The 14,154-nt window shown below is 35.6% G+C and overlaps 1 protein-coding gene across 3 annotated transcripts in view; it reads right to left on the bottom strand.

Annotated features, from left to right (window-relative positions):
* LOC107516630 (MDM2 binding protein) overlaps positions 1-14,154 on the bottom strand; it is a 65,113-nt gene that overhangs the window by 9,799 nt on the left and 41,160 nt on the right. For all 3 annotated transcript variants that reach the window (XM_016156545.2, XM_016156560.2, XM_016156549.2), the window contains exons 16-17: positions 6,060-6,215; positions 2,860-2,955 (exon numbers count right to left, since the gene is read on the bottom strand). In XM_016156545.2, the coding sequence (XP_016012031.2) occupies positions 2,860-2,955; positions 6,060-6,215 (252 nt within the window). The remainder of the gene's footprint in view (positions 1-2,859; positions 2,956-6,059; positions 6,216-14,154) is intronic.

Raw genomic sequence — 14,154 nt, 5'->3', positions numbered from 1 at the left:
TTTCCTATGGGATTTCTTTCAGAAATGATTAATTCTTAGCTGTTGTTCAGTTTTTGTTGTTGTTGCTCATTTCAAAGTCCTCCAATTCAACCGTTTTGCCACACTCAGACGGACAGAAGTTTAACGTTTTGGCTTAATGCTGTATGTTCCTTGCTATTGCCGATCAGTATTGCTCCGTGTGCATATACTGGTTTATTTATTGCTTCTCCTGTTGTACACCTAGGCTGCTCCCAGACAGGGCTATCATGAATAAAACGCTCGGTACGTTCTCATACAAGTCCTTTTGCAAAGTTATGTTTTCATTTCTCTTAGGCAAATACCTAGTAATGGAATTGCTGAGAAATAGAGTCTGAGTATGTTAAGTTTTATAAGAACCTGCCAGATCCTTTTCTGAAGTAAATATATCATTTTCTACTCCCACCAACAATGTATAAGATTTCTGATTACTCCATATACTTGCCAATATTTATCAGTCTCTTCGATTTTAGCCATTCCAGTGGGGGTACAGAATTTTATTTTATGGCTATACTATCATTTATTCAACCAAGCCCCTAATGTTAGACATTGTTTCCTATGTTTTTTATTTTAAATAACACTGCAAACAATAACCTTGAGTAATAACTCAGTGTATATCACTTAGTGTACATTCATTAAGCTTAATGAATGAATATATTATAAACACCTGCAATTTTTTTCCATTCTACCTTTCTTTCTAAGATTACTTTTAATACTTATGGTTTTACTTGTTATCAGGCATGAGTTCTTTTTGATTGTGTTTAAAACTGGAAATGGCTGGTTAGAGAAAAACCACGCTTTTTATATGTAGTGTATTATTGGCCATTTCACGAATTCTCCCACTGCTTTGGATAGTCTTTCAGGTTTCTTCTCTACAAACCAACAATAATGAAAACCTTCTTTTGCTCTCTTTTTCAATACATATAGCTCTTTCATTTATTTGTTTGTTTTTTAGGCAAGGCAACCCTTGGTTGACCTCACAGATTGCAAGGACCCTGTCAGCTTACAAAACCTTATTCTTTTTTAAAAATTTTTTTACTCCTACAGCACCTAGTGGTCTTCCCATCCGAGTACTAACCAGGCCCGACCCTGCTTAGCTTCCAAGATCAGAGGGGATTGGGCTCGTTCAGGGTAGCATGGCTGTAGATCGTACAGCTCATTTAAACTCTTTAGTTTTCCTTATTTTAATTCATTGACTGGAGCATACAGAACAATTGTTTACAAAAAAAAAATCTAATGAAAGCAGGTATCTTTTTTTTTTCTTTTGTATCTGATTATAATGGGAGTTTCATTTTGATGCTTGAAAATAAAGCAACTGAAGATTTTGCTTCCAGAGTTAAACTTTACATCCATATTCCTTAAATGAAATAAATGTTATTTAAATATAGCCAGAAACCTAAACATTCCTAGGACTTGTTGGGTGGTGATCTATATTTCTCAAATTCCCCTACCAGCCACCTAATATGCCTGTGCTAAAAACACTTAAGAAATTCTTATTTTGCTTTCTCATCCCCAACATCTAATTGGTTTCTCAAATTCTTCACATAGCTCTTAAGTTTGCATTCTCCTTCCTATTTTCAATGTCTTGATGACATTTTAGTCTTTCAACATCTCTTGCTTAAAACAGCTGAGTTCATTAAAGGGCAGTGAGATTTCATTCAACAAAACAAACCCAAGCATGTAATTTTGTGCTTTAAAAATAAAGGGTTTTTACTGCCTCAAAGTAAAGATTGGTCTTCCTGCCATGTCAACAGTGATCATCACGATGATTTGGTCTCATAATACGAAATACTTATTATTACTCTTATTAAAAAACAAAATGCTATTTCCTCTTTCTAGACTCTGTACCTTGATCCTCCCCTAGATAACCCCTTTTTGCCAGGTAAACTCCTTCGGACTTAGTTCAGACGTCCTCTTTGAAGTTCTCTCAAATAGTTCCTGATGCTTATTTGTCTTATCCACCAGGCAGTTATATTCTAACATCACTTATACTCTACTAAAATCATGTGTTTCTTCTTCTCTACTAGAGTATATGCTTCTTAATGGCAGAAATAGTTATTTTACAGTCTTTTGTATCTTTGGCTCCCGAGTGAATGATTGTCAGCAAGTATTTTTAAGGTTTGTGTGAGATACAGATTAAGTTCACAAGTCAATCAAAAAAGTATGTTTCAGTTGTTCCCTTATAAACTTAAACTGACTTCTTAAAGATTAAGGTAAAATCAAGTTCTTTTCCATTTTCATTTATGGAAAATTAACATAAAATAATGTTTTGCTTTAAGAATGTATTTTGCAAAAGGAATTACCAAGGTCTTGAGAATTGATCATAAAATATATTATCATCATCGTTCCATTTCTTGTCCTTGTGAAAAAGGTAGAGGTGCACATGCCCTCAGAAACTGCTTTTAAGCAAGAGAATCCTTTGAAATTTTATTCAAATCAGTCAATTAAAATTCTATTTAAATGCACGCATAAATAACATGTTAGAGATGGGAACACATTTTATCTAATAGTTCTGGAGTAATTGCAGTGTAATTAGTGACCAGGAAAAATGAATGTGACCAGTAGTGTAAATACATTTATAATGTAGAGACCAAAATAATTTTTATTAAAATATCTAGTAACTAATAATAGGATGTTCGAATGCTATGAAACTGATCAGTCATCAAATAACTTATTTTCAATAGAAGACAAATTATTTGTGCACGTAGTGTTTTGTTTTTTGACATACTTTCTCTTTGGCTTGTGTATACCTCAATACCTCTTATTATAGTCACTCTTCACACTCACATAAGATCAGCTACATCAACGACATGCAGAAAAATTAAGTATAAATCAGAAACTTACTCAATTCCATGGTAATGACATACTGAAGCTTTTTCAAAAGGTAAAACCCGAAGTTTCCGAGGACTAAGCTCTGGGGTCAGAAAAAAAGTCTTTTCCCTGAAACAAAAAAAGTTCTTCATTTGTATTTAAAGTTTATTTACTGACGAAGAGAAGGTTCCAGAGAGTGTCTCAACAAAGAAATGTGACTCCCCTCAGTCTAACCGAATCTTACATGGGATAAAAATTTAGTTACATCAGATTTTAGAAAGAAAAGGAAGCAAAAGTCAGGCCTGTGGATTTCGTCACTTACGTTTCTGTGCCTCAAGTTTCCAAAGTTGTGATATTACTTATTTCACAAAACTATTCAAAGAAATGGATAGATCAAGAATGGGCAATGATCCTTAGTGGAAATTCAAGAGGCAGCATTATTCTGGAAGGATTTTCCTTTTCTTAGTGTAATGAACTAATGTTTATACATTTAGTTACACTCTTTTTTACAGGGGAATAATTAAGTCAACTCAAATCTTTGGTAACAAAAGAAGTATTTACTTCCTACTATAACGTATTTCGACTCGGATCTTTCCTCATCTAGGAATACAGTCATCTTGACACTTACTTTAAGAGTCAACAACCTTTTAAATATTCCAGCGTATCTGAGACTAACTGCTGACTTTGGTTCTTTCTCTGAGTAGGTTTTCAATCAGCGGGTATGTTAAAACTAATCATATGTGAGCTTACATAAAATGTTCATGCTCAACCTCATTCCATACCCTGGAAAGGTCCTTGCAATTAGGCTCAGCCCTCTTGATTTTCTTATAGGTGCCCACTTCTCTGCCTGATTTGGGAGGCACTATTCTAATGCACTGGATCATGTTCCTGAAGCTCAAAAAAGGTTAGATGGGAATGGGAGAATTACAGATCAATGGTCTTTACATGGTCATAGGCAGAATAAAATACCAGGGGTTTGAATTCGGAAGACTTAGAAACAGTATGTAGAAAGGCAAGTACGTAATAGAGTACCAAGAATAAATTTGCTATCGCATTTTCCCACTAAGTCATTAGTAAGGAAACTGCCCATTTGCCACTGAAAATTATCTTGGGTATTATGAGAAGCATTTGAAATTACTACACTAAAATGTAAGATATATGTTCATTAATAAATTCAAAGAAAACAGAATTTATATTTTAATGCATCCACTTAAAGTGTTGCACAAAAAGTAACACTAATAAATTGCAATGACCCCCGTGTTTTGTTGACTGATTATAAAAGTGAATAATTTTGTAACACGGAACTCTTTAGGTACCTAGCATTGCACTGCTTTCCTTTACCCTGCTATATTCCATTTATTTCAATCCCTCTCAGCAGCTTTATCTTTTTGTTTGTTTGTATAATTTTACTCACATCTTATTCTTTCTAAAAGAAACATTTTAATAAATATGTATTTTGTCAATTGTTTAATATGTCTGATATATACATAGGAGTCATGCCTGCACTTTAATTTAGTGCAGCAATCTGAATGGCTCTTTGCATAGGAAGTCGTTTCAGTCCACAGGTTCTTGATTCATTGCTGTGGAAGTGCATCCTTCAACTTTAACACTAACAGAAGATATATTTGATAATGATGCAGTTCTCTACTAACAGCAAGGAATTATATCAAATCGTCCTAAATAAATCGCCTGTACACTAAAGAAAGAATTAAATATATCCCCCTACAACACTGCACCTAGAAAGACATCTGGCCAAAAAGAGAAAAACCTACATACTTCAGTGTTGGGAAACCCAGCTGACTCTGCCAGTTCATGCTTCATGATTTAGAAGGACAATAATCCAAAACTAAATAGATGAAAATGTGTATATACTTCTTCACTTTCTTGATTCCCACAAAAAAAAAAAAAGGGTATGAGAAAAAGAAAATTACTCTAAAATTATAAAACTTTTATGTCACTAAGATCATTAAGTCATTAAGACCCAGGGTAATTACGAACCTCAGGTTTTCAAAGTCACTCCCTGTCGCGCTGCACTTAAGGTAACATGTTCTATCATTATCTTTGAGATGTAACTACCATCAAATAGATCCTTTCCAAAAGTTACCTTTAAAATCAGTATTTGCAAGAACAACCCTTACAAAAGCGATGGAACGGATCTATAATTTTTAAGGTCCTTTGGAAGGTTTTCAAAATAACTGATTAACAATCAAAAAGAAATTGGAGTAGTGAACAAATTATTCAAATCTCACAAGCATATGATGTTACAATTTCGCCTGTAATTAAGTCAACTTTGGCGACATTCAGTTTTTATTAACTAGTAACTTAGTGGAAGTTGTCTTGGAATTCAAATTAGTTATAAATTATTCATGAGACACTGAGTTCTTACTTGGTAATGTTATAGTTTCAAAAGCTTTTTTATTACATTTTCCTATTTTCTTCAGTTGAAAGCCTGCTTTTTGCTACTATTAGGCATGACTGACAATGTCATGACAAGTACAAAGCAACAAAATCAAAACTAGAAGTAACAGAAAAGAGAATTAAAAAATACATATTTGCAAGTCAAATTATAATTTTTCTTAAAAAAGTACTGTCCTTTATATACGAAGTAGAAGCTACTGAGTTTTATAGGGAATGTGCTGAGGTTGCTTTTATTATTCTTGCGTCCCTTATATTCAATACCACAAAACAGCAGGACATTTGGCTACAGTAAAATGTGAGAATGAAGACCAACTGATATACACTGGGACCAAACTTGTAAATTTAGCCTAAGTGGCATAGGGCACAATTAAATGGGGAAATAAGATGCGAAGTGTTTTTTAAATGAACTTTCAAAAAATTAACTGGGGCTTGTTTGGAGGTTCTAGAAGGGGAGCACAGCTAATCATATGACCTTGACTGAAGACTGGTCCTCTCTTCAATGGGGAAGGTCATCTTCTTTGACTGAGAACACAGCTTCAGGAGGGAAGCACATGGAGCAGTGAGGGAGGAAGGGGACACTCGTCTACACAGCCAGATCAGCCGAATCAACCAGAGGGAACGGGCAGGGTAGATAAGGAGGTCATACATATGGTGACCGAAGGAAATTTAATTTTGGGTAGTGACCAAACAACAAGCTATACATAAGACGTATTATTGAATTGTACATTTGAAACTTATTTAATTTTATTAAATCAATGTCACCCCAATAAATATAATTTAAAAAGTTAATTAGAAATTATAAGTTTATGACTTACCCTTTTTGGATCTGTAAAGGTTGAAGATCTCCAATTGGTAAGCCGTCTGAGGTAAAATATTTCAGTAATTCTTTAGCATCCAATAACGCAACTGAATCCCGGGCACCCTCTTTGTGGCCCAGCAGCTGTTCAGATGAATGAGGTAATGAACCCGTTCTGGAAAAATAATGTTACGTAGATTCATTAAAAGTGGGTTAGAATTCCCTGTAGTCAGGAAAAAATGACATAAATAGACATTAGAAAACTAAACAAATAAAATTGAAGAATTACACATTTAAGAAAATAAAGTAAAATCTTTGCAAATTATTTAATATCAAAGTAAATTTTTAAAAACCTGAGGGTCACGGTGAAACTTACGATTACCATATCAACAATGCTTCTACTGAAATAATTACATTCTCTATAAATGTGGCATGATTAATTATTTAGAACTTGAAGTTATCAAGTCTATAACTTTTAAATCGAAACTCTCTTGTATGTTCTGAAACCCCACAATATTGTAAATTTTAAAGGCAGAGACTGAATGTTCCAATTTTCTGTGAACTTGAAAGATTACTTGAAGCAAAACTATGAAATAAGGCAGTAATCAAAAATCTCTCCAAAGGGAGTCTAGCCATGATTATGATATTAGGAATAAGTACTGAATCATTATTATACCTGAAATATATGTAGGACTTTATACTTTTCAAATTACTTCATATATACTACATTCTTAATCCTCAGAGACTTCCTTGTAAAAGACAGCATGGGTCTTACTTCAGAATCAAGTTAACACATGAAAACAAGGACTTTGTAAAGTGGAAATCAGCATACCGAGCCTAAAAAAAATTCATTAATCCTATTGTCAGATAAAAATACCAACACGTAATAGTTTACATTACAGACTCAGAGTGACTCAGCTATTGACAATGACAGAGTCAGAAGTAGACTGACTCTGAATGAAGTACTGTTTCTACTGTATCACTCTAAAAACCCAAAAAAGCTCTTAGGAAGTTTTAAAAACTGCAAAAATATATATACCTTAGTTTCAGAGAATGCTAAAGGCTTTATCAAGCACTGAGTCACAGATCGTGCTATGACTGTGCCAGCAAAGCATAAATAAAATCTTTCAATACTGGCACAGAAAATTAATTTCCTGACTTCATGTTAATTCAACTATTTCCTGATTGTTTTATTACTCAAATCTAGCATTTTTACTGGTGATTATATGATTTAAATGTTAACATTATGGGTTAGGACTTACATTTCTACACATTAGAGACTAATAATATACCAACGATGCCTCTTTCCCCTTCTCATTTCCTTTTTTTAAAAAAAATGAAAATACAAATCTAATAAAAATAGCCAAACAAGAAAATACTCAAATATGGTCTATGAACTTCATACTCCAGGAGGGCAAGTACAACATTATGAATTTAATTTAATTTCTATATAGCTATTCTCTAATAGTAACTCACAGAGGTTTCTTAATGAAAATTACTCTCAATCATTTTACAAGCTAGGTGTAATGGGGAAATGTATAATTTGCATTTATATAGAATCTTGGACACAAGAATATCGAAGCAATTTAAAACCCTGTTTGTGATAAATTACACTACCAAAATATGTCTTAGGGTAAAAAAAAAAAAAACAGACACTGACAATACTTTATTTTGTTCAGCATTTTCAAGCTTACAAAGTACTTTTTCATATTTTATCTTATTAAATTTTCACAATTTTGAAGTAGAACATCTTAGAAATGAGGCATCAGTCACACAACAGGTTTCAGAAAAGAAAAACACAGTCCTCAGATGCTTAAAAAAAAGAAAACACTCAGTTGCGGCATTTATAAAGGCTTAAAAGAAAGGTGATATTTGATCTAGACCCTGAATGACAAATACGCTTCCAGTTCAAGATGGTGGATTAAAGTCAGACATTAACTCTCCACTGAACAAACTGAAATCACAATGTTGAAGTATCAGACACTACATTCATAATAGGGCTGAGAAAAAGAAGAAAAAATGGTAGACCGAAGAGTTCAATGAATTTCAAAAATTTATAAACTAGAATGAGAGCTTCAAGAACTAGAGAGAAACCTACAAAATAGGTTTCTCCTCCTCCCACAAAGCCACAGCAGGATTCTATGAAACTTGGGTTCATAGAGTGGCAATGGTCAGAAATCAGGTACATATTTTAAGAAACTGCTAGAACAGTTGTTTAAGTACCACCCTCCCACACCACATCTTGCCCCCATGCTTTTTACCTTTAAGAGAAATTTTCTCTGCAGATCCAGAACTATGTGCCTGCCCCAGTGTCCGTGGTGAGGCCCCCAGGATCAAGCCCCCTTATTCCAGTGTTGGGTGAAGGACAAAGGCTGCCTGCCCCAGGTGTCCTAAAGGGAGGCATGCTCTATCCTGCATCCTCCCCTCCCTCTAACAATAATTCAGGTGATAGCAGATCAGGAACAAGACCATATACATATAAAGTACATCTCAACTACCTATATAAAGCAGCCTAGTACTAAATTCTTAGCTATGAACAAACAAAAACCACCGAAGACTAGAGAAAAACTACACATAATAGAAAACCACCAAAGGAACAAAGAGATCAGATCCAAAGAATAATGAGATCATCCAATGAACAGATAAAACAAGTGGAAAGAAAATGCTCATGAATAGCCTTATATTATTTTCTCAGTTCTCATCATTAATAAAAGAAAAACAGATTGCTAATCATAGGGTAGGAAACAAACAAGAATTATTAGGAACTTAAAATATGATTACCAAAAAATGTAACAGAGAGATTAAAGCAACAGTAAAGGAATTATCCTAGAACATAAGGCAGAAAAAAGATGAACGAATGAATTATTGAGAAAAAAATAAAACTAGGATGAAAAATCAATCCAGAATGTTTAATATTACTTAAAATATATATTTTAGGAAGATAAGAAAAGTAAAAAAGAAAATAGAAGGGAGAATGTGCTTAAAGAAATAATATTTCTCAGAACGAAAAAAAGAAGATAAAAGTTTTAAGACTCATGTAATTTCAGAACATTAAGCAAAAGAGAAAATTCCTTAAGTTCCAGAGACAGAATAAAATGCCTCTTAAGTAACAAAAATTGATCTGGCATCAGAATTCTCATTAAGATTCGAGGTCCAGGTTCCAGTCAAGATGGTAAAATAGGTAAACGCTGTGCTTGCTTCCCTCCATGACCAAATCAAAATTGCAACTCAACTACAGAACAACGATCATTGAGAATCACCCAAAGTCTAGCTGAACAGAAGTCCTATAAGTAAGGATATGAAAAAGAAGCCACTTTGAGACTGGTAGGAAGGGTGAAGATGAGGAACTGGCTGCTCCTAAACCAGTGTGTGGTGCTTAAAAACTGGGATGGATATCTTGGCTGAGGAAGCCCCCTGGAAGAGCAAGGGGTCCAAGCCACACACCAGGCTCCTCAGCCCAGGGATCCAGCACTAGAAAAAAATGTTCTCACAACTTCTGGCTGAGAAAACTAGCAGAGATTGTGGCTGAGTGAGATGGAGGGCTGCTGGAGACCCAGGTGCTTCTCTTAAAGGGCCCACACACAAACTTACTTGCTGACAGATTCACTCGCTCTGAGCCCCAGCACTGGGGCAGCAGCTCAAAAGGCACCAGGAACATATGGGGAGGAAATGAGTTGTCTGGCTTCAGCGTGAGGGCTGGAGGGGCAACTTTCTCCCAGACAGAAATGCTGGCAGATGCCATTGCTCCTTTATTGAGCACTCTCCCAACCCAGGCAGGCACCATATCTGAGTCTCCATCAACCTGGCTAACAGCGCTCACTCCACCTGGTGATTCCCTGAGACCTCACACTCCCAAATTGCGGGCCCACTCAAGCTGCTCCCAGTGAGTGGCTTTTCCATACAAACAGCAAATCTTCACTCACACTGCATGAGGACTTTCCTAAAATCTTTCAAAGGTTCACAAACCCTAAACAAGCAGCATCTGGCCTCGGCATGCCCTGTACCTTTTACTGAGCAGGCCCAAACCCAGCACTAGGGGCAGCCAGCCTCAGTTCATGGCTTAGCCTCTCTCAGGCACCTCTATGCCTAGCACAAGCAGCAACCATCTGCAAATCACTTTGTAGCTCATACCAAGTGGCCCCAGGCAGGGGCATAAACAGTGGCTGATCCTGGACTGCACCAGAGGCCCCAGAACCAATGCACCCAGAGGCCGGTTTTAGACCATACCACAACAAAACCCGATCACGTCCACAAACAACACTTCTAAAGAGCAGATTCGGCAGGCACCAGAGCACCACTAAAGAGAATTCTGTTCTGTAGGGTCAGCCCCTACACAAGAGCTCCACTGTAGTTATGGCCAGTCCTCACAAAAAAATCAACTGACATGCCAAAACGATCAACACTCGACAGGAAGGCACACACTATCCACACAAGGAACACACCTGGAGCACCCAGCTCACAGGACCAGGGAGAATGCACCACTGGACCACATAGGACACTTATTACATAAGGACACTCTACCAAGACCATAGACATAGAAGTTCTACCTAATACATAGAAATAAACATAGGGAGGTAGTGGAAATGAAAATACAAAGAAACATGTCCCAGATGAAAGAAAAGAACAAACTCCAGAAAAAGCAATAAACAAAATGGAGACAAGCAATCTACCAGATACAGAGTTCAAAATGCTGGTTATAAGGATGCTTGATGATCTCAGTGAGAACTTTAACAAAGACAAAGGAAACATAAAAACAAGAATAAACAACAACAATAACAACAACAAAAAAAACAGTCATAAATGAAGACCATAATAACTGAAATGAAGACTACAGTAGAGGGAATAAATAGTAGATTACATGAAGCAGAGGGCTGAACCAGCAATTTGGAAGAAAAAGTAGCAGAAAACATCCAGGCAAAACAGCAATGAGAAAAAATTATTTAAAAAATGAGGACAATTTCAGGGACCTCTGGAACAACATTAAGCATACCAACATTCCCATGATAGGGATAATTCCCTAACCTGGTGAAGGGAATACACATACGAGCCAAGGAAGTGCAGAGTCACAAGATGAACTCAAGGAGGCTCACACCAAGATACATCATAGTTAAAACGCCAAAGGTTAAAGACAAAGAAAGAATCTTAAAAGCAGCAAGAAGAAACCAGTTAGTTACCTACAAGGCAGCTCTCACGAGACTGTCAAATGATTTCTCAACAGTAACTTTGCAGCTCAGGGGGATTGGCACAAAATAGTCAAGGTGATGAAAAGCAAGGATCCACAACCAAGATTACTCCACCTAGCAAAGCTATCATTTAGAATCAAAGGAAGATAAAGAGTTTCCCAGAGGAGAAAAAGCTAAAGGAGTTCATCACCACCAAACCAGTATTACAAGAAATGTTAAAGCGATTTCTATAGGAAAAATAAAAAATAAATTAAAAAATATGAAAATGGTAGTAACTACATATCTATCAACAATTACAATGTAAATGGATTCAATGCTCTGCTCAAAAGATATAGGGTAGCTGACTAAATAAGAAAACGAAACCCTTACATATACTGCCTACAAGACACTCACTTCAGATTGAAAGATGAACAGACTGTAATGAAAATTGAAACAAACATAAAGAGCTGGGATAGCAATATTTATACCAGACCAAATAGACCTTAAAGGCTAAACCAAGAGACAAAGAAAGACCCAATAATTCTAGTTCTGGGTATTTATCCAAGGAAACCCAAAACACTAATTTGAAAAGATACGTGTATCGATATGTTCTCTGCAGCAATAGTCAAGATATGGAAGGAATGTAAGTGTTCATCAACAGATGAATGAATAAAAAAGAATTGGTACATATACACAATGGAATATTACTCGGCCATAAAAAAAGAATGAAATCTTGTCGTCTGCAACAACATGGTTGAATCTAGAGGGTATTATAAGTGGAATACGTCAGAGAAAGACAAATACCATATAACTGTAATAATATGAGAAATATATATAAAAACAAAATAAATGAACAAAGAAACTCATAGATACAGAAAACATTTTGATGGTTGCCAGATGGACGGGGGTTAGGGTGATGGGATTAAGAAAAAGGGGAAGGGATTAAAAAGCACAAACTGATAGTTACAAAATAGTCATGGGGATATACGGTATAGCATAGGGAATACAGTCAATAATATTGTAATAACTATATATGGTGTCAGATGGGTACTAGCTTTATCAGGGTGATCACTTCATAAGTTATATGATGTCTAATCACTATGTTGTACAGCTGAAACTAATATATTGTATGTCAATTATAATTGAAAAATAAAAGATATGAGATCCAGAAAAATATACACCTAATCTAGAAATGTGATCAAAAGCAATACCAGGATAACAATCGTGCGGGTGAAAAGGGTCAATCCAAATTAGAGTTGGAAGTCAGAGAGGTGCGAGAAAAATAATTTCATGAAGAAAAATTACAGTCTATTGCAAATAACAGGAAGTTCAGAGGTAGAAGAAGGATTAAAGGTAAAGAGAAAGGAGTGTTAATTTCTTCCTCTCTCACAATGGGAAGTGAAAAGATGTCTTCTAAAATCGGTAAACGAGAATTTAAATTTTTTTGTGGATAACCTGTCCTTCTCTCAGCCTTCTTTCTAAATCGAATTCCTCTTCCTGATCTATAAGCATGAGCGATCCTCAGGGAACAGTTTCAAGCCCTCTTTCTGGTATCGCCAAATGATCTCATCCACTAGTGTGTATTTAAAAAGTCCTTTTGATGCTAACTCTGTATTGACTTCCAGATTTCTCCCCTAGTCCACTTGATATGTCCACTTGCTTAATCTGTAGATCAAAGCTGCCCTTATCCCAACTTGCCAGCAATCATCTTGTGAGGACACCACTCACCCCGTTGTTCAAGCCAGAAACATAAATTGTCTTGGATGCCTCTCTTTCCCTCTCCACATCCAATCCGTCACAGAAAGCTTTTTTTGGCTTACCACCAAGATATATTCCAAATTTGTTTTTCACTATTACTCCATTAGAAATCAAAGTTCCCTCTCACTACGTTTATAGAAATGTCACCTAACTGATCTCTCTACTCCTAATATCTTTCTCCTACAATCTATTTGCCACAAAGAGCAAAAGTAATTTTGCAAAATTAGATCCCATCACTCTTTAGTATAAAATCCTTCAAGAGCTTACCGATGCACTAACAATAAAATTCATAATCCTTGTTGTAATGACCTATAAGGTCGTGTGTGTCTGAATGTGCTTCATTCATTTATCTACTAGATCTCAGCTCACACGTAACCTCCTGAGAGATCTGTCCCTGACCATCCAACCTCATCTAAACTACCACACTTCTCTCTCCTCAACAAGTAAAATTATTCTTCCTCAGTCTCTCTGTTTTGTTAATTACACATAGTTATTTATAATTATCATGTTTACTTGTCTGGTTCCTTGTTTTCTTTTAACTGTCTCACCATTGAAAGATAAGCTCTAAGAGGAGAGCCTGACACATAGTTGCTACTCAGTAAATATCTGCTGATCTATATGAACAAAATGTTACAGCAAGTCATAATTGTTATCAACAGAGGGGCTAAAAATCAAAACATGATTTGCAATACTTTGGAGAAACTCAATATAAGAGAGCTAAATTCTTCCTTTATTCCATTACGCCATCATTCAACAATTATGTACTGAGTGTCTACAATTCAATGAGCCAAAAAAAACAAAAACAAAACAAACTAAACAAAATAAATTCTGCCTCCTAGAGTTGGTTAAAAAGGTACTATATAAACATAAGAATGTAAGGCAGGGATAGTTTAAAGTGCCTGAAAGGAAAAGAGTACTTTTACTTCAGTTTATATGCTCCTGTATTATTTAAATTTTTCTTATAGAGTTGTATACTTATGTAAATCTATAAAAGATGATCTGAAAGGCCACTTACATTAATATGTTAACTGTGATGATGTGCCCCCAGGAAGAATAAGTAGAAGGCAGGAGAAAAAGAGTATTTTCTGAACATACTACTCTGTAATGCCCTATTTGTCTGTCTGTCCGTCCATCCGTCCATCCGTCTATCAATCTACCTATCATCTATCCATCTACCTATCAACTTATAGTAGG

The sequence above is a fragment of the Rousettus aegyptiacus genome, unplaced genomic scaffold (assembly GCF_014176215.1).
Source record: "Rousettus aegyptiacus isolate mRouAeg1 unplaced genomic scaffold, mRouAeg1.p scaffold_m13_p_15, whole genome shotgun sequence".
NCBI lineage: Eukaryota > Metazoa > Chordata > Mammalia > Chiroptera > Pteropodidae > Rousettus > Rousettus aegyptiacus.
Note: the sequence above shows the minus strand (reverse complement) of the source record. Positions and strands in the feature narration are given on the sequence as shown.